Here is a 20,674-nt window from a genome sequence, read left to right as displayed (position 1 = left end):
GAGGACCTGGATTGTAAAGGCAATATGTGGCTCTATTAAAAAGTGCTATTGCTAACATGTTGTAAGCCACCCTGAGTCTAAGGAGAAGGGCGGCATAAAAATTGAATGAATGAATGAATGAATGAATGAATGAATGAATGAATGAATAAATAAATACTAAGAAAAACTATTTTTTTAAATTACTGAGAATTAATTTTCCTGTATATATATATATATATTGGCAGAAAGCACATGTATTTTATTTACTGCCTTTCTTTTTTAGAGTATAATTAGTTTTGATCTGAATTCTACAGTAAGTAGCATATGTACAAGGATCTCTTATATTAAAAGAACATCTTGAACATCTGTGTGAATTCTTGGTAATTATTAGTTCCACGTAGCCTTATGTGTCCTTCCCAGATATGTGAATTCCAACTCCAGACTTCTCAGCTATGCATGGTCTTACCGGCTGAGAATTCTGTTTAGAAGGCAGATCAGAGCAGGCTTTTAGTAGTATGTATTGATGCAGCACATCCTAAATTATACCCATCACATTTTAATTATTGTTTTAAGTATGGTGATATTCACAAAAATTATGTTGCCTTTGTTGTTAATATTGAAGTTAACTGCACTGATGGAGATCATTCATTCATTCATTTTATATGGCTGCCCATTTCATATATGTGACTGGGCAGTGTATAATAAAATAATCAAGTAACCAATTATAAAGAACACTATAATACAAAAATTTAAAAATACTAAACCATTTGAAATGTTTAAAATATAGCAAGTAAGAACTGGTGGGAATGCAACACGTTGAAGTGAAAATGAAGCTAAAGAAGTTTAGAATTCAAGCACCTGCCACATAACACTTCAGATTTAACAACTGTTGATAGAAATATGTAAAAATCTGAATAGTGGACATGGGGTAGTACCTGGAGATACCAGAATAGAAGAGAAAGAAATGGAGAAAAGAACAAAATAAAAACCCCACATATAGTAGTAGAACAATAGTGAGGTTCTATTACTATTAATAGTGATATTAATGCCACCCCAAAATATCTGCAGCATCATTAAAAACACCATCGACATTGAAAAAAATCCCCATAAGTCAATTACAAAAGGTGGCTTCACTTGGAACAGCTTTCATCCTGCGCCAATATATTTAATACCGCCAAGCATCCACACCTGCCTATTGAAGATCTTTGGGAAAGACTGAATTAGTAGATAAAAATGCCAAATCAAGTCTAAACGTCTGCCTGACTTTGTGACGAACCATAATAATTTTTATTTTATATATTGGATGTTTTCAGATATAAAATGTTTGTTTCACATTTAAACTAATGTCACTCTACTAGATTGTCTAAAATGATTATTTTTTTAATTATTGCTAATAGGAACTAACAAAAGTCAGCACTCAGTTGGATCAAGTTGCTTCCAAGTTGCATGACAAGGAGGAATATTGTATACAGCTGGAATCCAGTCTTAAAGAGTACAAAGAAAAGAACCTTAATTTAGAGCAAAAAACAGAAGAACTGGAAGGTCAGCATAAGGTTTGTATTGATTTATTTCTTTTAGTTCATATTTCCAATTGTATATAGTGCCCATATGGAGAGGCAATGAGAAAGGTAAAACAGCTGATGCAAAGTATAGTCATTATTAAATATGAAATGAGCGGCTCAAACAGAAACTGATTTTACATAGAAACAGATAGGAAAATCTTAAGGACAGTCAAGAAAAGTCAAATCATGTTTCACTGTGGAAAGTGTGAAAGAAAGATAAAGATTCATGTTTTTCTTCCTTGCTATAACACAAAGTTATAGCAACAATCTTTGGATCATAGAAATCACAGAAAGTTTTTGCTGTACTCTGCCTTTTTCATTTTTCATTTGGAATTTATTTATTTATTTATTTATTTATTTATTTATTTATTTATTTATTTATTTATTTATTTATTTATATATATATATTTGTATGCCGCCCCTCTCCAAAGACTCGGGGCGGATAACAACAATAAAGAAAACAATGTAACAAATCTAATATTAAAAAGTAATCTAAAAACCCCCAATTTAAGAGACCAATCATACAAACAAGCATACCATGTATAAATTCTATAAGCCTAGAGGGAAGGGGAAAAAAAAATTCAATTCCCCCATGCCTGACGACAGGGGTGGGTTTTAAGGAGCTTGCGAAAGGCAAGGAGGGTGGGGGCAACTCTGATATCTTGGGGGAGCTGGTTCCAGAGGGTCGGGGCCGCCACAGAGAAGGCTCTTCTCCTGGGTCCCGCCAAATGACATTGTTTAGTCGACAGGACCCGGAGAAGGCCAACTCTGTGGGACCTAACCGGTTGCTGGGATTTGTGTGGCAGAAGGCGGTCCCGGAGATATTCTGGTCCGATGCCATGAAGGGCTTTATAGATCATAACCAACACTTTGAATTGTGACCAGAAATTGATCGGCAACCAATGCAGACTGCGGAGTGTTGGTAAGCCCATGATTGCTCTCGCAGCTGCATTCTGCACGATCTGAAGTTTCCGAACACTTTTCAAAGGTAGCCCCATGTAGAGAGCATTACAGTAGTCAAACCTCGAGGTGATGAGGGCATGAGTGACTGTGAGCAGTGAGTCCCGGTCCAGATAGGGCCGCAACTGGTGCACCAGGCGAACCTGGGCAAACGCCCCACTCGCCACAGCTGAAAGATGTTTCTCTAACGTCAGCTGTGGGTCGAGGAGGACGCCCAAGTTGTGGACAATTTTTTTGAATTATAAAAATTGATGTTTCGCTGCCTAACTTTCCCCACAGAAAAAATTCTGATCACCTAAATCCTCACCGATTGCCTAGATATGAGAGATTTTTACCTCCCGTTCAACCACACTATAGAAACAACAGAATGGCAAGAATTTCTTGAGAAATAGAAAATAGAAGGAAATGGCAAACCTGACACTGTATAGGAGAAGAAAGATGACAAGCATTGTCAAAATAAAGTCTAGGGGGAAAATAATTTATTTTAGTCATTAAGAAATAAAAATACATATACTAAAACAACACAGCAAAGGTAAATCAAACAATGACTATTAGCAATCATTGGCAAGCTTGCATATAATGAAGCAGAATTTTTCTACTTTTAGAGAGAGATTTTTTCCTTGTCTGTCTGCAAGAGAAAATAGTTTTCTCAAGTTAGTCCTTTCTTCCCCCCCCCCCCCCATGCTAATTCAGCCTGGAGTATTGTTATCTTCTAACACATGTTGCAGTGTTGAGGAAACTTAATTATTTATTCTGTTCAAGTCAGTAGCAAACTAAGAAGGTGCAACGTTTAAGTATTCTTTGACTTCTGTAGGCATTCAGTTCATAAGGACCAAATTGAATGGCTAAGGCCTGTGTTAATGTGCTGGAAGCTCATGGAGTCTGACTTAAATGGCATATTTGTGCCTGTTCTGTGTTTTCTATTTTCTTTGCTCCCTTCCACACTCAGGTTGATTTGTTCATCAGGCAGACTCTGTCAACAAGATTGGTAGAGGTCATATTTCTAACAGTCCACTGGTCAACAAAAGACTATATTTGTTTTTGTCTGCCTGGATAATCAAATTCAAAACAGTGGGAACCAAAAGGGAGAATACTTTCTAATCCCTTTACTAAAGCAGTTTAAATTGTTCTTTAGTAGTTTTAAGATTTAATTTTTTTTGGTGCTAATGATAGGGAAAATACGTATCATGATGATAATGATAATAATTTATTAGATTTGTATGCTGCCCTTCTGTCAGACTTTCTACTAAATCTGCACTTCTATTTCTACTAGTTTTTCTCATCATTCCTATCACCCATTTCCTCCCATGTTGACTGTATGACTGTAACTTGTTGCGTATATCCTAAGATTTTTATTAATATTGCTTCTTCATTGCTTATTTGACCCCTATGACAATCATTAAGTGTTGTATCACATGATTCTTGACAAATGTATATTTTATTTTATGTACGTTGAGAGCATATGCACCAAGACAAATTCCTTGTGTGTCCAATCACACTTGGCCAATAAAAATTCTATTCTATTCTATTCTGTTCTATTCTCCGAAGACTCGGGGCGGCTCACAACACAATACACAATGTACAAATCCAATATTAAAAACAGATTAAAACCCTTATAAAAATTAATCACACAACCCAAGCAAACCATACATAAATCATAGTAGCTAAGGAGAATATCAACTTCCCCGAGCCTGGCAACAAAGGTGGGTTTTTAGGAGCTTACGAAAGGCAAAGAGGGTGGGGGCAGTTCTAATCTCCTGGGGGGAGTTGATTCCAGAGGGACGGGGCCGCCACCGAGAAGGCTCTTCCCCTTGGCCCCACCAGACGACATTGCTTAGTCGACCGGACCTGGAGAAGGCCAACTCTGTGGGACCTAACCGGTCACTGGGATTTGTGCGGCAGAAGTATGCTACTACTATTACTACTGTAACTGTTGGTGAGGAAAACTAGAAAACAGATTTTTATACTCAATCAGATATTGATCACCTTCATAGAGAAACTTTACAATCAGGATTTTTTTTTACAGACATTGAAGCAAATACATTGGAACAATTAAATAATGAACAGAATAGAATAGAATAGAATTCTTTATTGGCCAAGTGTGATTGGACACACAAGGAATTTGTCTTTGGTGCATATGCTTTCAGTGTACATAAAAGAAAAGATACATTTGCTAAGAATCATGAGGTACAATAGTTATTGATTGTCATAGGGTACAAATAAGCAATCAGGAAACAATCAATATGGGTATTAGCAGCAACTGTGTGTTCTCCCTTGGGCATCTTTATGAAGATGATAGGCTGCCCCTCCACACTACTCATGCTGCCTACCCAGCCGGGGTAGTGGAAAAGGGGTGACCTTGGGGCTCACTTATGTCATTTCCGGTTCTGGGTTGTGTGGGTGAGCCCTCCCACACGCTTAGGGCATGGCATTTATGGCAGGGCGAAGGCTGAGGATAGCCTTGCACTGCCCAAGCAAGGAGTTACACCCATATGTTGCCCAAGAATGATGGAGCTAGGAATTTGTGCCCCATTTAGTGACCTCTGCAGGTCCCTTTGTTTATATGTTTAATAAAAGTGACCCTTATTGCCCAGCTTTTGGTGTTCGCATCCGACACAAATTAGTTTTCTTCATGAACCAAAGGACTGATTGGTGAAATGACTTAATTTTATGCAAAATGGTTTTCTTTGGAATACTGTGCAATCTGAAGATGTGGTCATATTTTGTAGTCATTGTCAACTGGTGTTCCTTTTGACATATGCTATTGCTAAATGTTTACCCAGAAGCGATAACTAGATACAAGGATATCACTTTGAAAATTTGGAGGAAGCTAGAATTCCTGTTGGTTTAGACTCCGCTTAGGCCATATTCATATATTAATATTTGTTGAGAGAAAATAAGTAAAGCCACAGAGGGATAAGATAATCACCTTTCTGCTATCATTATATCATTATCATTTTGTTCTAATTATTTGCTTTCTAAAAATTATCATTACAGAAACTTGAAACTGATCTTTTTGAAATTTTGGGACAAAAAGAAAAGGCTTTTCAAGAACTAGAGCAGCAAAGAAAACACTCCACAGAGTTGAACATCAAAGCTGCAGAACTGAGCAAACAACTAGAGGAGGAGAGAGAAATGTATGTTAAATTGTTTGAATGTGCCACTAGAGCCTCATTTTAAAAGTTATCTGTGTTTCTAATTTTCTGGCATCTTTTTTCCCTTTTGTACTCTGTTTCCTATTGGCGTTCAATCTAATAGGTTTTATTTTGAACTCTACATTTTGCTTAAATTATACATGTATAAATGGAATTATACATGTTTGGATGGAGATATGTGTATGTGTGTGTGTAATATATATTTGCTGATAATGAAAATGAAGGGAGACTAGTACAGATCTATTTCAAGTTCTTTTGCTCTCTTTAAGCTAGCCACATACACACACACACACGTTTCTATAGATTTTCACAGGTAGGTCTCGGCATATTCGTGTCTTTTCCCATGTAAGGTTGATAGACTCCTGGTGAGGTTTCGATGAGGTCCCACTTGTCATCTTCAGGCTGTTATCTTCAGCTTTATATATAAAGCCGAAGACAAAGCTTTCTTTGCCCGAGCACAAAGCCGAAAGCACCAGCCTGAAGATGATGAGTGGGACTTCATCAAAACGTCACCAGGATTCTCTGAACCTTACATAGGAAGAAACCCGAATATGCCAAGTCCTACATACCTATACCTGTGAAAATCTACACACACACACACAGACAGACACACAGACACACAGAGACACACACACACTGTATTTTTTGGACTATAAGACGCAAAGGTGCATAAGATGCACCAAGATTTCGAAGAGGTCAGTAAGAAAAAGGTTTTTGTTCCTCCTGGCCCCCAGGAGCACTCTGCAGGCCTCCCAAACTTTCTGCACAAATGGGTCCATTTTTCACCCAGTTTGCAAAAAAAACCCGGGTGCGCAGAGGGTTTGGGAGGCCTGCATTATGCTCCTGGGGGCTGGGGAAGGCAAAAACACCTGTTTTTAAAAAAACAGGCATTTTTGTCTTCCCCCAGGATCACTATGCAAACCTCCCAAACCCTCTGTGCACCCCATTTTTGCAAAAAATGTGGCCTTGGGAGCCTGAAAATGGCTGTATAAGATGCACCAACAAAATGGCTGTATAAGATGCACCAACAAAAAAAATACGGTGTATACAGTATATCTCTATGTCTATCTCTCTATCTATACACCCTCTCCCATGTATATATATAATCCCTTCAGCTCTGTACACACAAAAAAACCCCATGTACACGCACACACACCCTATACAGGGTGACTGCGCACCTCCAGTTTCCCCCAAAATTAAGTCATTCCCTGATAATAAGCTCAATCAGGCTTTTGAATTCATGGCAATAAGGCCAAGCACTTAGTTCAGGATTAAAAAAAATATTAGGGTCTTATTTTTGGGAAAACACAGTAATATTCAATAATAATATTGAACTAGTGGCATTAATGTTACCAAACAAAGTATGGGAAGTCTGTTGAATATTTGAGAAGTTTTATAGGAAAGTTAATCCTCAATTATGTAATTTTGAATTTGAAATAATTTCATTTTTATACTTTGTATTTATAGGATATCTAGAACCAGATTAGATTTACAGGAAAAAAATAATACATTAGAAGAAATAAGCCAACAAAGATTAAAACAGGAAGAAGAAAATGAAAAACTGAAGTTAGAAATTGAAAAATTAAATCAAGATAACTTGAAGTATCACAGGGAATTAGATGGAAAGCTGCAAACATTAACAGGTGATTTGAAGAAAATGAAGCTGGAAAAAGATACTCTATTAAAGGAACTTGAAATCCTCAAAGGTAAATTGTCAAACAGCAATGAATCTTTGGAAGAAGCAAAGGATGCATTGGAGAAAGAGAAACAGAGAGGAAAGACAACTGTAGCAGAAATTGTGAGTCCTGACTTTTAAATAAAAGTATTTTCTATGTAACCAATATACATATGCAGTTTGCAGGCTACCTGTGAAAATTCAAAGCAATATCTTTGGTGATGACATTGACTATGGAAAGTAGTGAATTAATACATAATTGGCCATTTTGGTTATTATATGCATATCTTGATGTTAAAAAGTGCTATTGCTAACATGTTGTAAGCCGCCCTGAGTCTAAGGAGAAGGGCGGCATAAAAATCTAATAAGTAAGTAAGTAAATAAATTCATAGCTTATTTTGAAAAGAAAATGTTATTATTGCTTGGTAAAACATCACGTTCTTTACATAACAACTTTTGCTCCACTTCCTCATAGGCTTTGCTTTTAAAAATCATAGTGATTACATCTATGTGGTTTCAACTGTGGTGTGAATTCTTGAAACTGATTTGAAAGGATGTTAGAGTTCATTAGTAATATTTGTAATGTATTTTACTAATTTAACAGAAAATTCTTGTTAAATATTGATTTTTATGCAGGAAAAATCTTGTCAAGAAGCTAAACATCAACTTCAATTACAATCGGAATCTATAGCTAAAGAACAAAATGAACTGAAAAACTTACTGGAAAAACAAGATGGGGTAATGTTAATTGTTGACCATAAGCATGATTCCTATGGCATTCAGATATAGGTAGTCCTTGACTCAATGACCATAATTGAGCCCAAATTTACTGTTGCTAAGTAAGACATTTGTTAAATGAGTTTTGCCCCATTGTACAACCTTTGTAATACAGTTTATTTATTCGACTTCTATGCTGCCCAATCCCAAAGGACGCAGGGTGGCTTACAAAATAATAATACAATACAAAAGATACAAAGCAATAAGAGAAGTTGAATATACAGTGATCCCCCGGGTATGCGATCCCGATCATTGCGAAACGGCTATATGGCGATTTTGCAACCCGGAAGTAAAAACACCATCTGCGCATGCGCGCCCTTTTTTCTATGGGCACGCATGTGTAGATGGCGCCGGGCAGATCAGCTGCTGGGCGGCTTCCCTAGGTCTTCCCTCTCTTCCTGGCGGGAGGGCGAGCGGCGGGCATCAGCGAGGAGTTTCCCCACCGCCCACGCAAACTCGCTGCCGCCCACCCGCCCTTCGCCCGCCCACGCCGTTCATTCTCGCCGCTTCCCAGCTGAGTCCTAAAGCGAATTGGCTTCAGGACTCAGCTGGGAAGCGGCGCGAGCGAACGGCTTGTCCGCCGCCTGCCTGCCTGCCCGCGCGCCCCGCCCGCCCTTCGCCCGCCCACGCCGTTCATTCTCGCCGCTTCCCAGCTGAGTCCTGAAGCGAATTGGCTTCAGGACTCAGCTGGGAAGCGGCGCGAGCGAGCGGTGCGAGTGAACGGCTTGTCCGCCGCCTGCCTGCCTGCGCGCCCGCCCGCCCTTCGCCCGCCCACGCCGTTCATTCTCGCCGCTTCCCAGCTGAGTTCTGAAGCGAATTGGCTTCAGGACTCAGCTGGGAAGCGGCGCGAGCAAACGGCGTGGGCGGGCGAAGGGCGGGCGAGCGGCAGCGAGGAGTTTGCGTGGGCGGTGGGGAAACCCCAATCTTCGGCTCCTCGCTGCTGCGGAAGTAAAAACACCATCTGCGCATGCGCAGATGGTGTTTTTACTTCCGCAGCGCTACTTCGCGAAAACCCGGTCATTGCTAGGGGTCCTGGAACGGAACCCTCGCAATGATCGGGGGATCACTGTAATATCTAAAACTAACCCCGTGATAAAACCCATTTATTACAAAAAGAAGTTGCTAAGTAAAGCATTGTAGTTGTTAAGTTAGTAAGATTGTTACTAAGTGAATCTGGCTTCCTCATTGACTGCTTGTTAGAAAGTCGCAAAAGGTGATCACATGATCTCAGGACAAAAACCATCTTAAGTTTGTGCCAGTTGCCACACATCTGAATTTTGATCATGTGACCATGGAGATGCTGCAATGATTTTAAGTGTGAAAAATGGTTTTAATATTTTTTCATGTATCATTTCAAGTCGAGACTACCTGCAGCATTGCTATATTATGAACTCTGTGGAAAGGAATAATTAATTTTCTCTTAACTCTCTATATAGTTTTTTTCTCAAATGAATTATGAATTCATTCGCTACTTCATGGTTCATCTTTTGCGGATTCACTATTTCACAAGTTTTCAAAGGGGGCTTAAATCCATTAAAAATTTTAAATCCATTAAAAATTCATAAAATTCTTCTACAGTACTACAATATTAAAGAAATTGGTAGGATTTTACTTGTAGTTCCAGCTGAGAAAAATTATAGAATGACTGTTTAATGCAAAGGGTGGGTTTTAAAAGTCCAAATACTCGTTAAATACATTAAAAAAATCTTTCCTCTACTTCACGGGAATTTGTTTTTCACGGGTGGTCTTGGAACGTATCCTCTGCGAAAAATGAGGGATCAATGTATTGCTATGGGGTTAAATTACTTATGTACAGTGGTACCTCGGTACTCGAACGCTTCCTTTCTCGTACATTTTGGATAACGAACAAAATTTTCGGCAAAAATTTGCTTCGGTATCTGAACAAAAATTCAGATACTGAACAGCCAGAGAAAATTTTGTTCATTATACGAAATGTAATCCCGGCAGCTTCAGAGGGCTGAGGAGCTCTCTAAGAGCTCCAAGCTGCAGGAAAGGTGGGGGCTGCTGCAATCTTGGCAGCTTCTGAGGGCTCCTTTCCTCATTGCTTCCTTTTATTACCTGTAAGCAGCTTCAAAAACTTTCTCCTTCCTGTGGAATTTAATGGCTGCAACACGCGGCGATTTCCCTTCCAGTAGCAAGAGCGCCGGGAACGTCACGTGATGAAGGGAAGCCGACGGAGCCATCTCAGCAATTGCTGCCGCTCCAGCAGCTTCCCTTCATTACGTGACTTCCCGGTGCTCTTGCTACTGGAAGGGAAATCGCCGCGTGTTGCAGCCATTAAATTCCACAGGGAAGGAGAAAGTTTTTGAAGCTGCTTACAGGTAATAAAAGGAAGCAATGAGGAAAGGAGCCCTCAGAAGCTGCCAAGATTTCAGCAGCCCCCGCCCTTCCTGCAGCTTGGAGCTCTTAGAGAGCTCCTCAGCCCCCTGAAGCTGCCGGGATGGCAGCTTCTGGGGGCTCCTTTCCTCATTGCTTCCAGCAGCCCCCACCTTTCCTGCAGCTTGGAGTAGTGAATTTATTTATCCCATTGGAAATAAAGAAAATAGATTTAATTGGTTCCCAGCGAGTTAACAGGGGCTGGGAACCAATTAAATCCATTTCCATTATTTCCTATGGGATAAATAAATTCGGTACTCGACCAAATCGGTTCTCAACCACAGTTCTAGAACGGATTATGGTCGAGAACCGAGGTACCACTGTACTTAGTATTAAAAGAAATGAAGTAGTAGCATGAGGAAAAAAAAGATTTTCTGTCAAAGCATAATAATTGCCATAATAGCAGTGGGCTTGAAGTAATACTACATTTCAATATTTAGATATCCAAACAGCTAGCAACAGAGCTTGATTTGGCACGTGTACAAGTCCTGCAGCTTCAGGGAATTCTCAAGGACAAAGAAAAAAATGAACAACAGCTCCAACTGAAGGTAAAAGAATTGAAGGAGTATTTTGATCAGAAGAAAAAACAAAATGAGACACAACAAGCTGAATTAAAAACAGCCCTATTAGAAAAGGTAAATTCATATAATCTCTCAGTAATGTTATATGCTATACTTTGTCTGATGCAAGATATTTTGCTGCTTCATAATAACTTTATGTATATAATAATAACTTATGATTTCATAATAATTTTTGACTGATGCTATGACATCGTATCACAGCATAATCTTTGGAGGCATTTCTACCTCCATGTATCATGTACAGTAATACCTCGTCTTACGAACCTAATTGGTTCCCGGGGGAGGTTCGTAAGGCGAAAAGTTCGTAAGGCGAAACATTGTTTCCCATAGGAAACAATGTAAAATGAATTAATCTGTGCAGGGGGAAAAAAAACCCGCAAAAAAACGCCGCCGCCCGGCTGTCATCTTTTGAAACAGCCGGGGGGGCTTCTCGGCGGCCTCCTGAACGCCGAACCCGGAAGTTTGGGTTTGGCGTTCGGGTTCAGGAGGACGCTGAGAAGCCCCATGGCTGTTTCAAAAAGCGACAGCCGGGCGGCGGGGCTTCTTGGCTGCGGCGGGTTCGTAAGACGGAAAATGTTCTTAAGAAGAGGCAAAAAAATTTTGAACCCCGGGTTCGTATCTCGGGTTGTTCGTATGTCGAGGGGTTCGTATCATGAGGTACCACTGTATAGGCATATAGAATAATTCTTCAGGGCAAGATATCCTAAGGAAATGCAAGTGCTCCTGTGTTTCAGCGTGGTTTTTTGCTTCCGCGTGGAAGCAAAAAACCAGGCTGAAACACAGGGGTACCTGGGTCTCCGCGCATGATTCTTCTACATGCACAGCTGCAGTAGCAGAATTGAGCTGGACTCCGGTTGCAGTCAGAGCAATGGAGGCGAACACACATCACTGTTCTACCTTAGCAACCCACCTCTGGAACTAAGGAGCTTTAGGCCAACTTTTTAGTATTATCTTACGCTGGAATGATAATAATTTTGACATTCCTCTTCAGTCACTGAAATATAAATAGTAAGCGTTCATTCTAATTTGCAGATAAATTAGACAAAATCCACGTTTAGTTTTCTAGCATGTAAAGTTTGTGTCTGCTTTTGTTCACCCATAGATTCATTACATGATACAATTTGGTAAGGACTTCCCAAACTTTTGAAAGCAATGACTTTATTATCTGTTTTTTCAATTATCTTCCTGTATATAAGAGAAATATATTTTGTACATGTATGTATTAGGCAGAACTGGAAAATAAATTGCAACAACAAATAACATTATCAGAACAAGTCCTTGCTACGCAAAAGGAAAAAATAACAGAACTGCAGAAATTTCATAAAAAAGCTCAGGAAAATGGGGAAAAACTTCAACTGGATATTTATGGTAAAGAATCTGAAATCTTGGCTATCCGGCAAGATCTTAAGGTATATGATGATGTTTTGACACTGCACGTGTTTCTCTCAGTATATGCATTGTATAAGTTAAAAGATTCTTTTGGTTAAGTGAACAGTTGAATCTAACAGTATATTTCAAAGAAGAATCCTTGTATTTGTCCCAAATCCCTGTACTTTATTTCTTTTCTATTCAACTGCATCTATTCCTCCATGTATTTTATCTTATGTATTATTTTCCGTTGTTGCAAGTTTTCTATTTTTTTTTCTGTAATCAAAATGTTCAGGCCTCATTAAACTATTTTAACTTTGGACAATTTGTATCAGCCAACTCACTGTGGTCAACTCACAGTGGTCAACTTGCTATGACCACTTATGGTCATGCTTATCTAGAAAAAGTAGCACATGGGGGATATAACTTTAAAATAAACAGTTAAGATGAAATAGTAAGATCAACATTACAGTATTGGCCAATGGCACCATCTGCTGGAAGATAAGTGCAAATAATAATTTTGATATATACTTTCCCATTACTTTCCTAATAAAACTGTAATATAGTCATTAAGATGATTACTGAAGAAAGCTTGGAATTTGGAGCATAATGTATATTTAATCATTAAAGGAACTAACTAAAAAGTCCAGCAAGTAGCAATAAGGTTCATTCATTTATATATAAAGTGTCTGTATTAATAGTTAAATGTAATTTAAAACCTTTATTAAACTATTGTTTGTGATGCATAATAAAGATCTAGTAGAAATTAAATTGTTGGGGCAAAGATTATAAAGTCTTCTATTCCTCACATCTGTTGACATAGTTTTCCTTATCTCAGTTATAAACTCTCATTCTGCATCAATTCTCCTGCTGTTTTGTTGGTTTTGGGGTCTCTGCTGCACATGTGCAGGGGATGGGGCTCATGTGGGAAACTTGTGCGCATACACGGGGTGGTACATGCAGGGGCTCATGTGTGCATGTGCAGGGGCACGCACATGTGTGAGATTACATGAATGAGTGTGGTGCGCACGCATGTGCGGGGGCACACATTGCATTATGGGAGCTTTCTACATGGGGCTACCTTTAAAAAGTGTTTAGAAACTTCAGATTGTGCAAAATGCAGCAGCGCGAGCTATTATGGGCCTACCAAGATATGCCCATGTCTCTCCAGCACTCCGCAGACTGCATTGGCTGCCAATTGGTTTCTGGACCCAATTCAAAGTGTTGGTTATGACCTATAAAGCCCTACATGGCAGAGGACCAGATTACCTGTGGGACTGCTTTCTGACGCACAAGTCCCAGCATCCGGTTAGGTCCCACAGAGTTGGCCTGCTCCAGGTCCCGTCAGCTAGACAATGTCGTTTGGTGGGTCCTAGAGGAAGAGCCTTCTCTGTGGGAGCCCTGGCCCTCTGGAATCAACTCCCCCCAGAGATTTGCACTGCCCCCACCATCCTTGCCTTTCATAAGAACCTGAAAACCTGATCATTTTTGTTAGCTGAAATGATGTATACTTTGCTAGCAGACTTTTATTGTAATTCAAATAGGTGATTTATTCATCTTTTACTAAAAGAACATTATCCATCGTAATTCATGAAGTAGGGCTGGAGTGTTATTGATTCTTTGCTTTCAATTTAGGTTACAGAAGAGAAGCTAGCTTTGGCTCAAGAAGAATTGATTTCTAATAGAAATCAAATTAGTAATCAAAACCAATTGATCAAAGAACTTAAGACAATAAGATCTGCACTGGAACAGGAGGCATCCAAAAAAGAACAGCAACTGAAAGAACAAGAGAAGTTGTTACATGAAATACAGAAAGATAAGGTAATGTGCTTTTTAATCCTTTGAACTATTTATAGTATGAAAAGGATAGTATAGGTATCTATATCTGCAATATAAGTGGAAAATTATTTTTCTTTTGGGTGGCCATGTTACAATACTAATTATTATATTCATATAATAGAGTACTCAAATATTACTGTATTTTTGGAGTATAAGCTGCACCAGAGTATAAGGCGTACCTTAGTTTTGGAGGAGGAAAACAAGGGGGAAATATTCTGCCTCTGCCTCCCAGCAATTTGCCTCTCAGCAAACCATAAACAGTACAGATGATATACACTGTTTGCTGTGTATTTTTGTTTATTTATGTGCCTGACCCATAGAAATAGCAAAGAATTGGAGAAATGTACATTATGGCAGTATATTAATGCCAGAAAGTTTTCTTAAATGTAGTCACACTCCCAATGATCTAATTAAATCTACTCCAAACATGACTAAGTCAAGGTTTAACTCAGCTGCCTAGTCTTAATACTAAAATAGGACATTGTTACATTTCAGATTACAGTGATCCCCCGCTCGTTGCGAGGGTTCCGTTCCAGGAACCCCCGCAACGAGCGGGTTTTCGCGAAGTAGCGCTGCGGAAGTACAAACACCATCTGCGCATGTGCAGGGTATTTTTACTTCCGCAGCGCTAGCGAGGAGCCGAAGATTGAGGACTCAGCTCGGAAGCTGCACGGGTGTTTTAAAAGGTCTCCGCCGGCATGGGGGGCTTCTTAGCACCCCCCCAAACCCGAGTTGGGGGTTCGGGAGGTGGTAGGAAGCCCCCCATGCCGGCGGAGACCTTTTAAAACACCCGTGCAGCTTCCGAGCTGAGTCCTCAAGCCAAGCGCAGAAGTTAGCCTTGAATCCCTTTGAATCCCGCCGCTTCTGCTGGATACGGGCGATGGGGGGGCGAGCTGCCACAGCCCCTGGCTTCCGCGTTGCTCGTCCCACCCACCGCCCGTATCCAGCAGAAGCTGCTGGATTCAAAGTGCTGCTGGGAGCCGCAGGCGAAAGGAGCTCGGGCATCGGAGCGCGGCGCCAGGCATTGTTCTCCGGACCCCGCCCGCTCAGCCCCGCGGCGGCCCTTTCCCTCTCCAGGCTGCGGGCGGGGTCCGGAGAACAATGCCCGAGCTCCTTTCGCCTGCGGCTCCCAGCCCACCGCCTGTCTCCTGCTGCCCGGTTTAGCCAGGACACGAGCGGCGAAATGACTTGGAGGAATGTGAAGATGAAACCGGCCGGTTTCAGCTTCACATTCCTCCAAGTCATTTCGCCGCTCGTGTCCTGGCTAAACCGGGCAGCAGGAGACAGGCTTTGAGTTTTGGCTGCGGGGGGAGAAGTAGGACTTTCCTAACTCCCTCGCCCCGCAGCCAAAACTCAAAGCCTGTCTCCAACGCGCGCTACGATCTTCCGGGCGAGCCAGGCTCAGCGGATCAAGGCAGCCGCTTGGGCCGAGAGGAGCCGGCCTTGATCCGCTGAGCCTGGCTGGCCCGGAAGATCGTAGCGCGCGTTGGCGGATCAAGGCCGGCTCCTCTCGGCCCAAGCGGCTGCCTTCCGTCACTGAGCCTGGGGTCCCGCGCCCCGGATCGGGCGGCTGCTGCTTTGCAAAGAGGCGCTTTTTTCCCTCCCAGCCCCGCGTGCAGATCCCGCGTGGCTTTTGTGTGTGTGTGTTTGTGATCTTTCCACGCGCTTTTGCGAGTTGTGCAAATTGGCTCTTTCGCTTCTTCCCCGCGCTCGGCTTCCTCCTTTTTTATTCCTTTGTTTGCCGGCGGCTCCAGGGCGCCCGCCGGGCCCGGCTTGCTTTGACCTCTCCCGGGCGGCCTCGGCATCCTTGGCGGCGAGCGGGGATCTTCCCCCCGCCAACGCAGGCAGGTGGTTGCGCGTGGCGCCCCGGGCTTTTTTAGGGGGGGTGTTTTTTATCCCCGTCTGCACCGGCTTTGCCAGGCTGCGATCGGGCGCTTGGAAGGGGAAGAGAAGCGTTGACAGACGCGGCGAACTTCCAGGGCTGGGGGTTTTTTATTTGCGCCCCGAGGGAGGAAGAGCCCCCGAAGTGACCCGCAGGAGCCGGGCGAAGCGGGCAGGCGGCGATCGCAAGACGCCGGCTTGGCTGCCGGGCTTTTCCGCCGGCACCTGAAGTGGAGCTCCGGCTGGGCTGCCCCCGGCTCGCTCGCTTCCTTCCTTCGCTACCTGCCTGCGCGGTGCGTGTCTGTGCGCGTCCCCCTCGTTAGCCTAATCGGCTGGAGCTAATTGCGCGGAAACTACCGGGCGACCCCGCTTGGCCCGGGATGCAAAGGGGGAAGCTGTTTGGCAGAGGAAGGAGCGGAGCCCCCTTGGCCAAGCGCTCTGGGCGGCCGTCGCATCGGGCAGCCCGGGAGACCCCCGTCCGGCGCGCTACGATCTGGCCCCCACCTGGTCCCGCCCGATCCTCCTCCCTGAGGCAGCTCGCCCTCCCATGGCCGCTTCCTCCACCCTCTATTGCAAGCCCTCGCCACCGCAGCCAACGCGCGCTGCGATCTTCAAGCCCGGCTCCTTTCGGCCCAGCATCCCGGGCCAAGCAGCTGCCTTCCGTGACTGAGCCTGGCTGGCCCGGAAGATCGTAGCGCGCGTTGGCTGCAGCGGCGAGCGAAGCCAAGCCGGCAGCAATGTCGCCGCCGGTGCAGCCAACGCGCGCTACGATCTTCCGGGCCAGCCAGGCTCAGTCACGGAAGGCAGCTGCTTGGCCCGGGATGCTGGGCCGAAAGGAGCCGGGCTTGAAGATCGCAGCGCGCGTTGGCTGCGGTGGCGAGGGCTTGCAATAGAGGGTGGAGGAAGCGGCCATGGGAGGGCGAGCTGCCTCAGGGAGGAGGATCGGGCGGGACCAGGTGGGGGCTGGAATTTCTCTGCCAGGGCGAAGGGCGGGCGAGCGGGTGCTGGGGAGGGCTTCTCGCCCTCCCGACAGCAAGAGGGGGGAGCGAACGGCGTGGGCAGGCGAAGGGCGGGCGAGCGGCAGCGAGGAGTTTGCGTGGGCGGTGGGGAAACTCCTCGCTGACGCCAGCAAGAGGGGGAAGACCCAGGGAAGCCGCTGCCATCTACGCATGCGTGCCCGGCACGCATGCGTAGATGGTATTTTTGACTTCCGGGTTGAAAAATAGCGAAGTACCCTGTTCGCAATGGTTGGGGACGCAATAAACGGGGGATCACTGTATACTTGTACAGATGCTGTTAAAATTGATGTGGCTTTCTGGAAATATACATTATTCTCTGCTGCTTAAAAGAAGATACAATAGCACTGGGCCTCTTTAGATCAAGCATTTATTTTAAAAAGCTTCTTTATTTTGTTGTCAAGAACAATAATAAAGCAGTCTTTAAAAAATAAGTAAAAATTTGAACATTCTATAGACATTTATAATTATTGACTTACCTCCTTGCGTACAGTTTCAGCAGTCTGATTAGCAAAATAAAATAAAAATCTGCCTCTGCCTCTATCTCCCACTAATTTGCCTCCTTGCAGCTTTAGCACTTTCAGTTTAGAACGTGGCTGGCCTGCCTGCAGCCTCCATTATGCAGCCTCAAAATCAGATGAGGGTTGGGAAGCTTGGCTTAACAGGCTCTGCTCTCTTTGCTGCAAGGAGCTAAATTGCTGTGAGGCAGAGGCCAAAGGGGGTGGGTGGGTGGTGGGGGTGGCTGTGTGGGGCTACATTTGGTGTATAAGATGCACCCAGGTTTTCACCCTCTTTTGTGGGGTAAAAAGGTGTTTCCATTATACTCCAAAAAATATGATAATTGTATCTTGAAAGATGATTTCCTTTGCTATTAAGAATAGAATATTTTATTGGCCAAGTGTGATTAAACACACAAGGATTTGTCTCTGGTGCTTAAACTCTCAATGTACATATAAAACAACAAAGTAATAATGATCATAAAGATGATGTTAATAAAGAGAAAGTAATGGAACAAACGAGAAGGATAAAAGTAAAGAGACATATTACTTAGCATCAATTTAGCAAGTGGTTCTTTAGTCCCCAGCTGCCAATTGTATCAATTGTATAATTATCTTTCTTTGAGTCAAGAGATTTAGTTCTCTAATCTCAAAGCAACAAATAATAACATAGTATCTTTGAAATTTAATCCAATAAATTATACAACATAAATAGTAAAGTTTATCCATAGTACATGAAATAATCATATTTGCCTCTTGGAAGAGAAAGTATAGAGTCTCCATTAAAAGAATAATTAAGAGATAACATTGAGATTAGTGGAAAAAATATAAATTCAGTTATCTATTGACTTTATTTGAATGAATGCTGTTCATTGAAAGTAGCTTCTTTTTGAGTAAATATGCATTATTTATTAAAGAAGGAATATTTTAAATATACTTGTTGACTTTTTCTGAAGGATTTAAAAGAAAAGGATTTGTTTAATGAAAAATCGAAAACCTCAGAGCTCTATAACATAAAGTGCAAACAGGAAGAAGAAAATGTGAAACTAAGGGATGAAATTAGACACTGCAAACAAGAGTTTGAGAAGGTATGTAAAATCATAAACATCCTATATATTGTATAAGGCTTGGAAAATGCAAACCTTGTTTCAGAATTGTGCTATAAGGCAGCCTAAATGCACTGAGGTGTCATCTTGGCTTTGAGATGAGCTTCTTTAATCTGCTGTTTTGATATAAGTACTTTTTCAGCTCTGATGAATTCTTTCCTGCCTAAGTTTACAAATTTCTTAGTTGCTTATTCATTTGTTTGTTTATTTAAAGCATTTGCAGGTTCCCCTACTCAAAATTGTTTGACTATGAGTCGCTCTACAAACCTGTTAAAAAAAATAACAAAAACAAAATAAGCAACACCAACTAAAGTAAATATTGCACCAACCATATAAATATTAACAGTTAATTGGCAGTTGGGAATGATGTCCATTACACTTTTCCAAACTAGAGAACTCTGATCATATTGACCACAAAACCTAAGCGTTTTCTTAGGTTTTCATTGCTTCTTCTGAAGGGGTGTGCAAGATTGGGGCCAACTGTATGTCATGGGTAAGAGGGAAGAGATAATTTCAGGAAATCGGCACCACCATAGAAAAGGCACACTGCCTTGATCTCAAGAAAAACTAATGGCTAGGTCCTGTGCTATCTAGGGTGGGTTTTTTTTAAAATGTTATGATAACCAGTCCCTTGAATGACTATAAGAAGCCAGTGTATATCATAATCTAATACTGATCACTCTATAAAATTGTAGCTTTGAATTGATTTTCTAATTTATCTTCAAAGGCAGTATAGAGTACACAACTCATTGCAATATCCAACTGAGAGAAGAATAACTGTTCAAGCAGGGCCTCAGAATCTAGGAATAGCTGCAATAAGTGCAAAGAAGAAATTCTGCAAAGGGAAAGCCTTACATTTTTCAAGTATTGTTCATTAACATAATAATTTGGAACAAACTTCCTTGGAACAAACTTCCTTGGAACAAACTTCCTTGGAACAAACTTCCTTGGAACAAACTTCCTTGGAACAAACTTCCTTGGAACAAACTTCCTTGGAACAAACTTCCTTGGAACAAACTTCCAGCAGACGTGGTTGGTAAATCCACAGTAACTGAATTTATACATGCCTGGGATAAACATATATCCATCCTAAGATAAAACACAGGAAATAGTATAAGGGCAGACTAGATGGACCATGAGGTCTTTTTCTGCCGTCAGTCTTCTATGTTTCTATGTTTCTAATTTATATATTAGTTTAACTGAATTATTTTTGTTTTTGTTTTATAGGAGATATCAAATCAAAAAGATGCCAAACAGCTGTTGATTAAACAGAAATTAGAACTACAAGAAAAGATTGATAATTTTAGTACAGCTATGGAACAAGAGAAGAAAAACCAGGAAGTCATGAAAGATCAGTGGAAGAAGAAAGAAGGGGAATTGAAGAAGAAATCTGCTGAGATAGAAGCAAATCTGGTCAGTATGTTTTAGAAACATACAACCAGGCAAATTTGTTTATGGAATACATGACTCTGTTTTATTCACATTCATTTTAATCAAGTGATGTACAATCAGTATTTTATTTATTTTATAGATATTTTGATTTAAGTATATGAAATCCTTGATGTGTTATGGGCTCAAAAATAAATTCTGGTAGGCTTTTCTAGGGAGCACTTGGCTTAAAACAATATTTCTGCTACAAAATTCATTTCATTGTGATACTGATTAGTTGTGCCTGAATTGAAGCAATAATGAATTCCAAGAATTAACTAAGATTCTCTTATAATTTCCTTGATTAATTATTCTTTCTTTAGTTTACTGGCTTTTTCAAAAGCCCTGATCTCCAGTTTGGAAACAATCTGAAACATTTTGGGAAGTGTTAGTTACAGGTTAATAATTAGAGGAAAAGCAACAAAATCAAAGTTTTAATCTTCAGCTAGTGAA

At 41.6% G+C, this 20,674-nt stretch overlaps 1 protein-coding gene across 2 annotated transcripts in view; it reads left to right on the top strand.

The window, feature by feature from the left end:
- Positions 1 to 20,674, top strand: part of EEA1 (early endosome antigen 1) — an 86,402-nt gene that overhangs the window by 52,710 nt on the left and 13,018 nt on the right. For both annotated transcript variants that reach the window (XM_070755820.1, XM_070755819.1), the window contains 9 exons: positions 1,377 to 1,532; positions 5,499 to 5,638; positions 7,124 to 7,454; positions 7,968 to 8,069; positions 10,946 to 11,140; positions 12,313 to 12,495; positions 14,090 to 14,275; positions 18,644 to 18,775; positions 20,021 to 20,206. In XM_070755820.1, the coding sequence (XP_070611921.1) occupies positions 1,377 to 1,532; positions 5,499 to 5,638; positions 7,124 to 7,454; positions 7,968 to 8,069; positions 10,946 to 11,140; positions 12,313 to 12,495; positions 14,090 to 14,275; positions 18,644 to 18,775; positions 20,021 to 20,206 (1,611 nt within the window). The remainder of the gene's footprint in view (positions 1 to 1,376; positions 1,533 to 5,498; positions 5,639 to 7,123; positions 7,455 to 7,967; positions 8,070 to 10,945; positions 11,141 to 12,312; positions 12,496 to 14,089; positions 14,276 to 18,643; positions 18,776 to 20,020; positions 20,207 to 20,674) is intronic.

The sequence above is a fragment of the Erythrolamprus reginae genome, chromosome 6 (assembly GCF_031021105.1).
Source record: "Erythrolamprus reginae isolate rEryReg1 chromosome 6, rEryReg1.hap1, whole genome shotgun sequence".
In the NCBI taxonomy this organism is placed as follows: domain Eukaryota; kingdom Metazoa; phylum Chordata; class Lepidosauria; order Squamata; family Dipsadidae; genus Erythrolamprus; species Erythrolamprus reginae.
The sequence above is the reverse complement of the archived record's forward strand: the minus strand, read 5'-3'. Positions and strand labels throughout refer to the sequence as shown.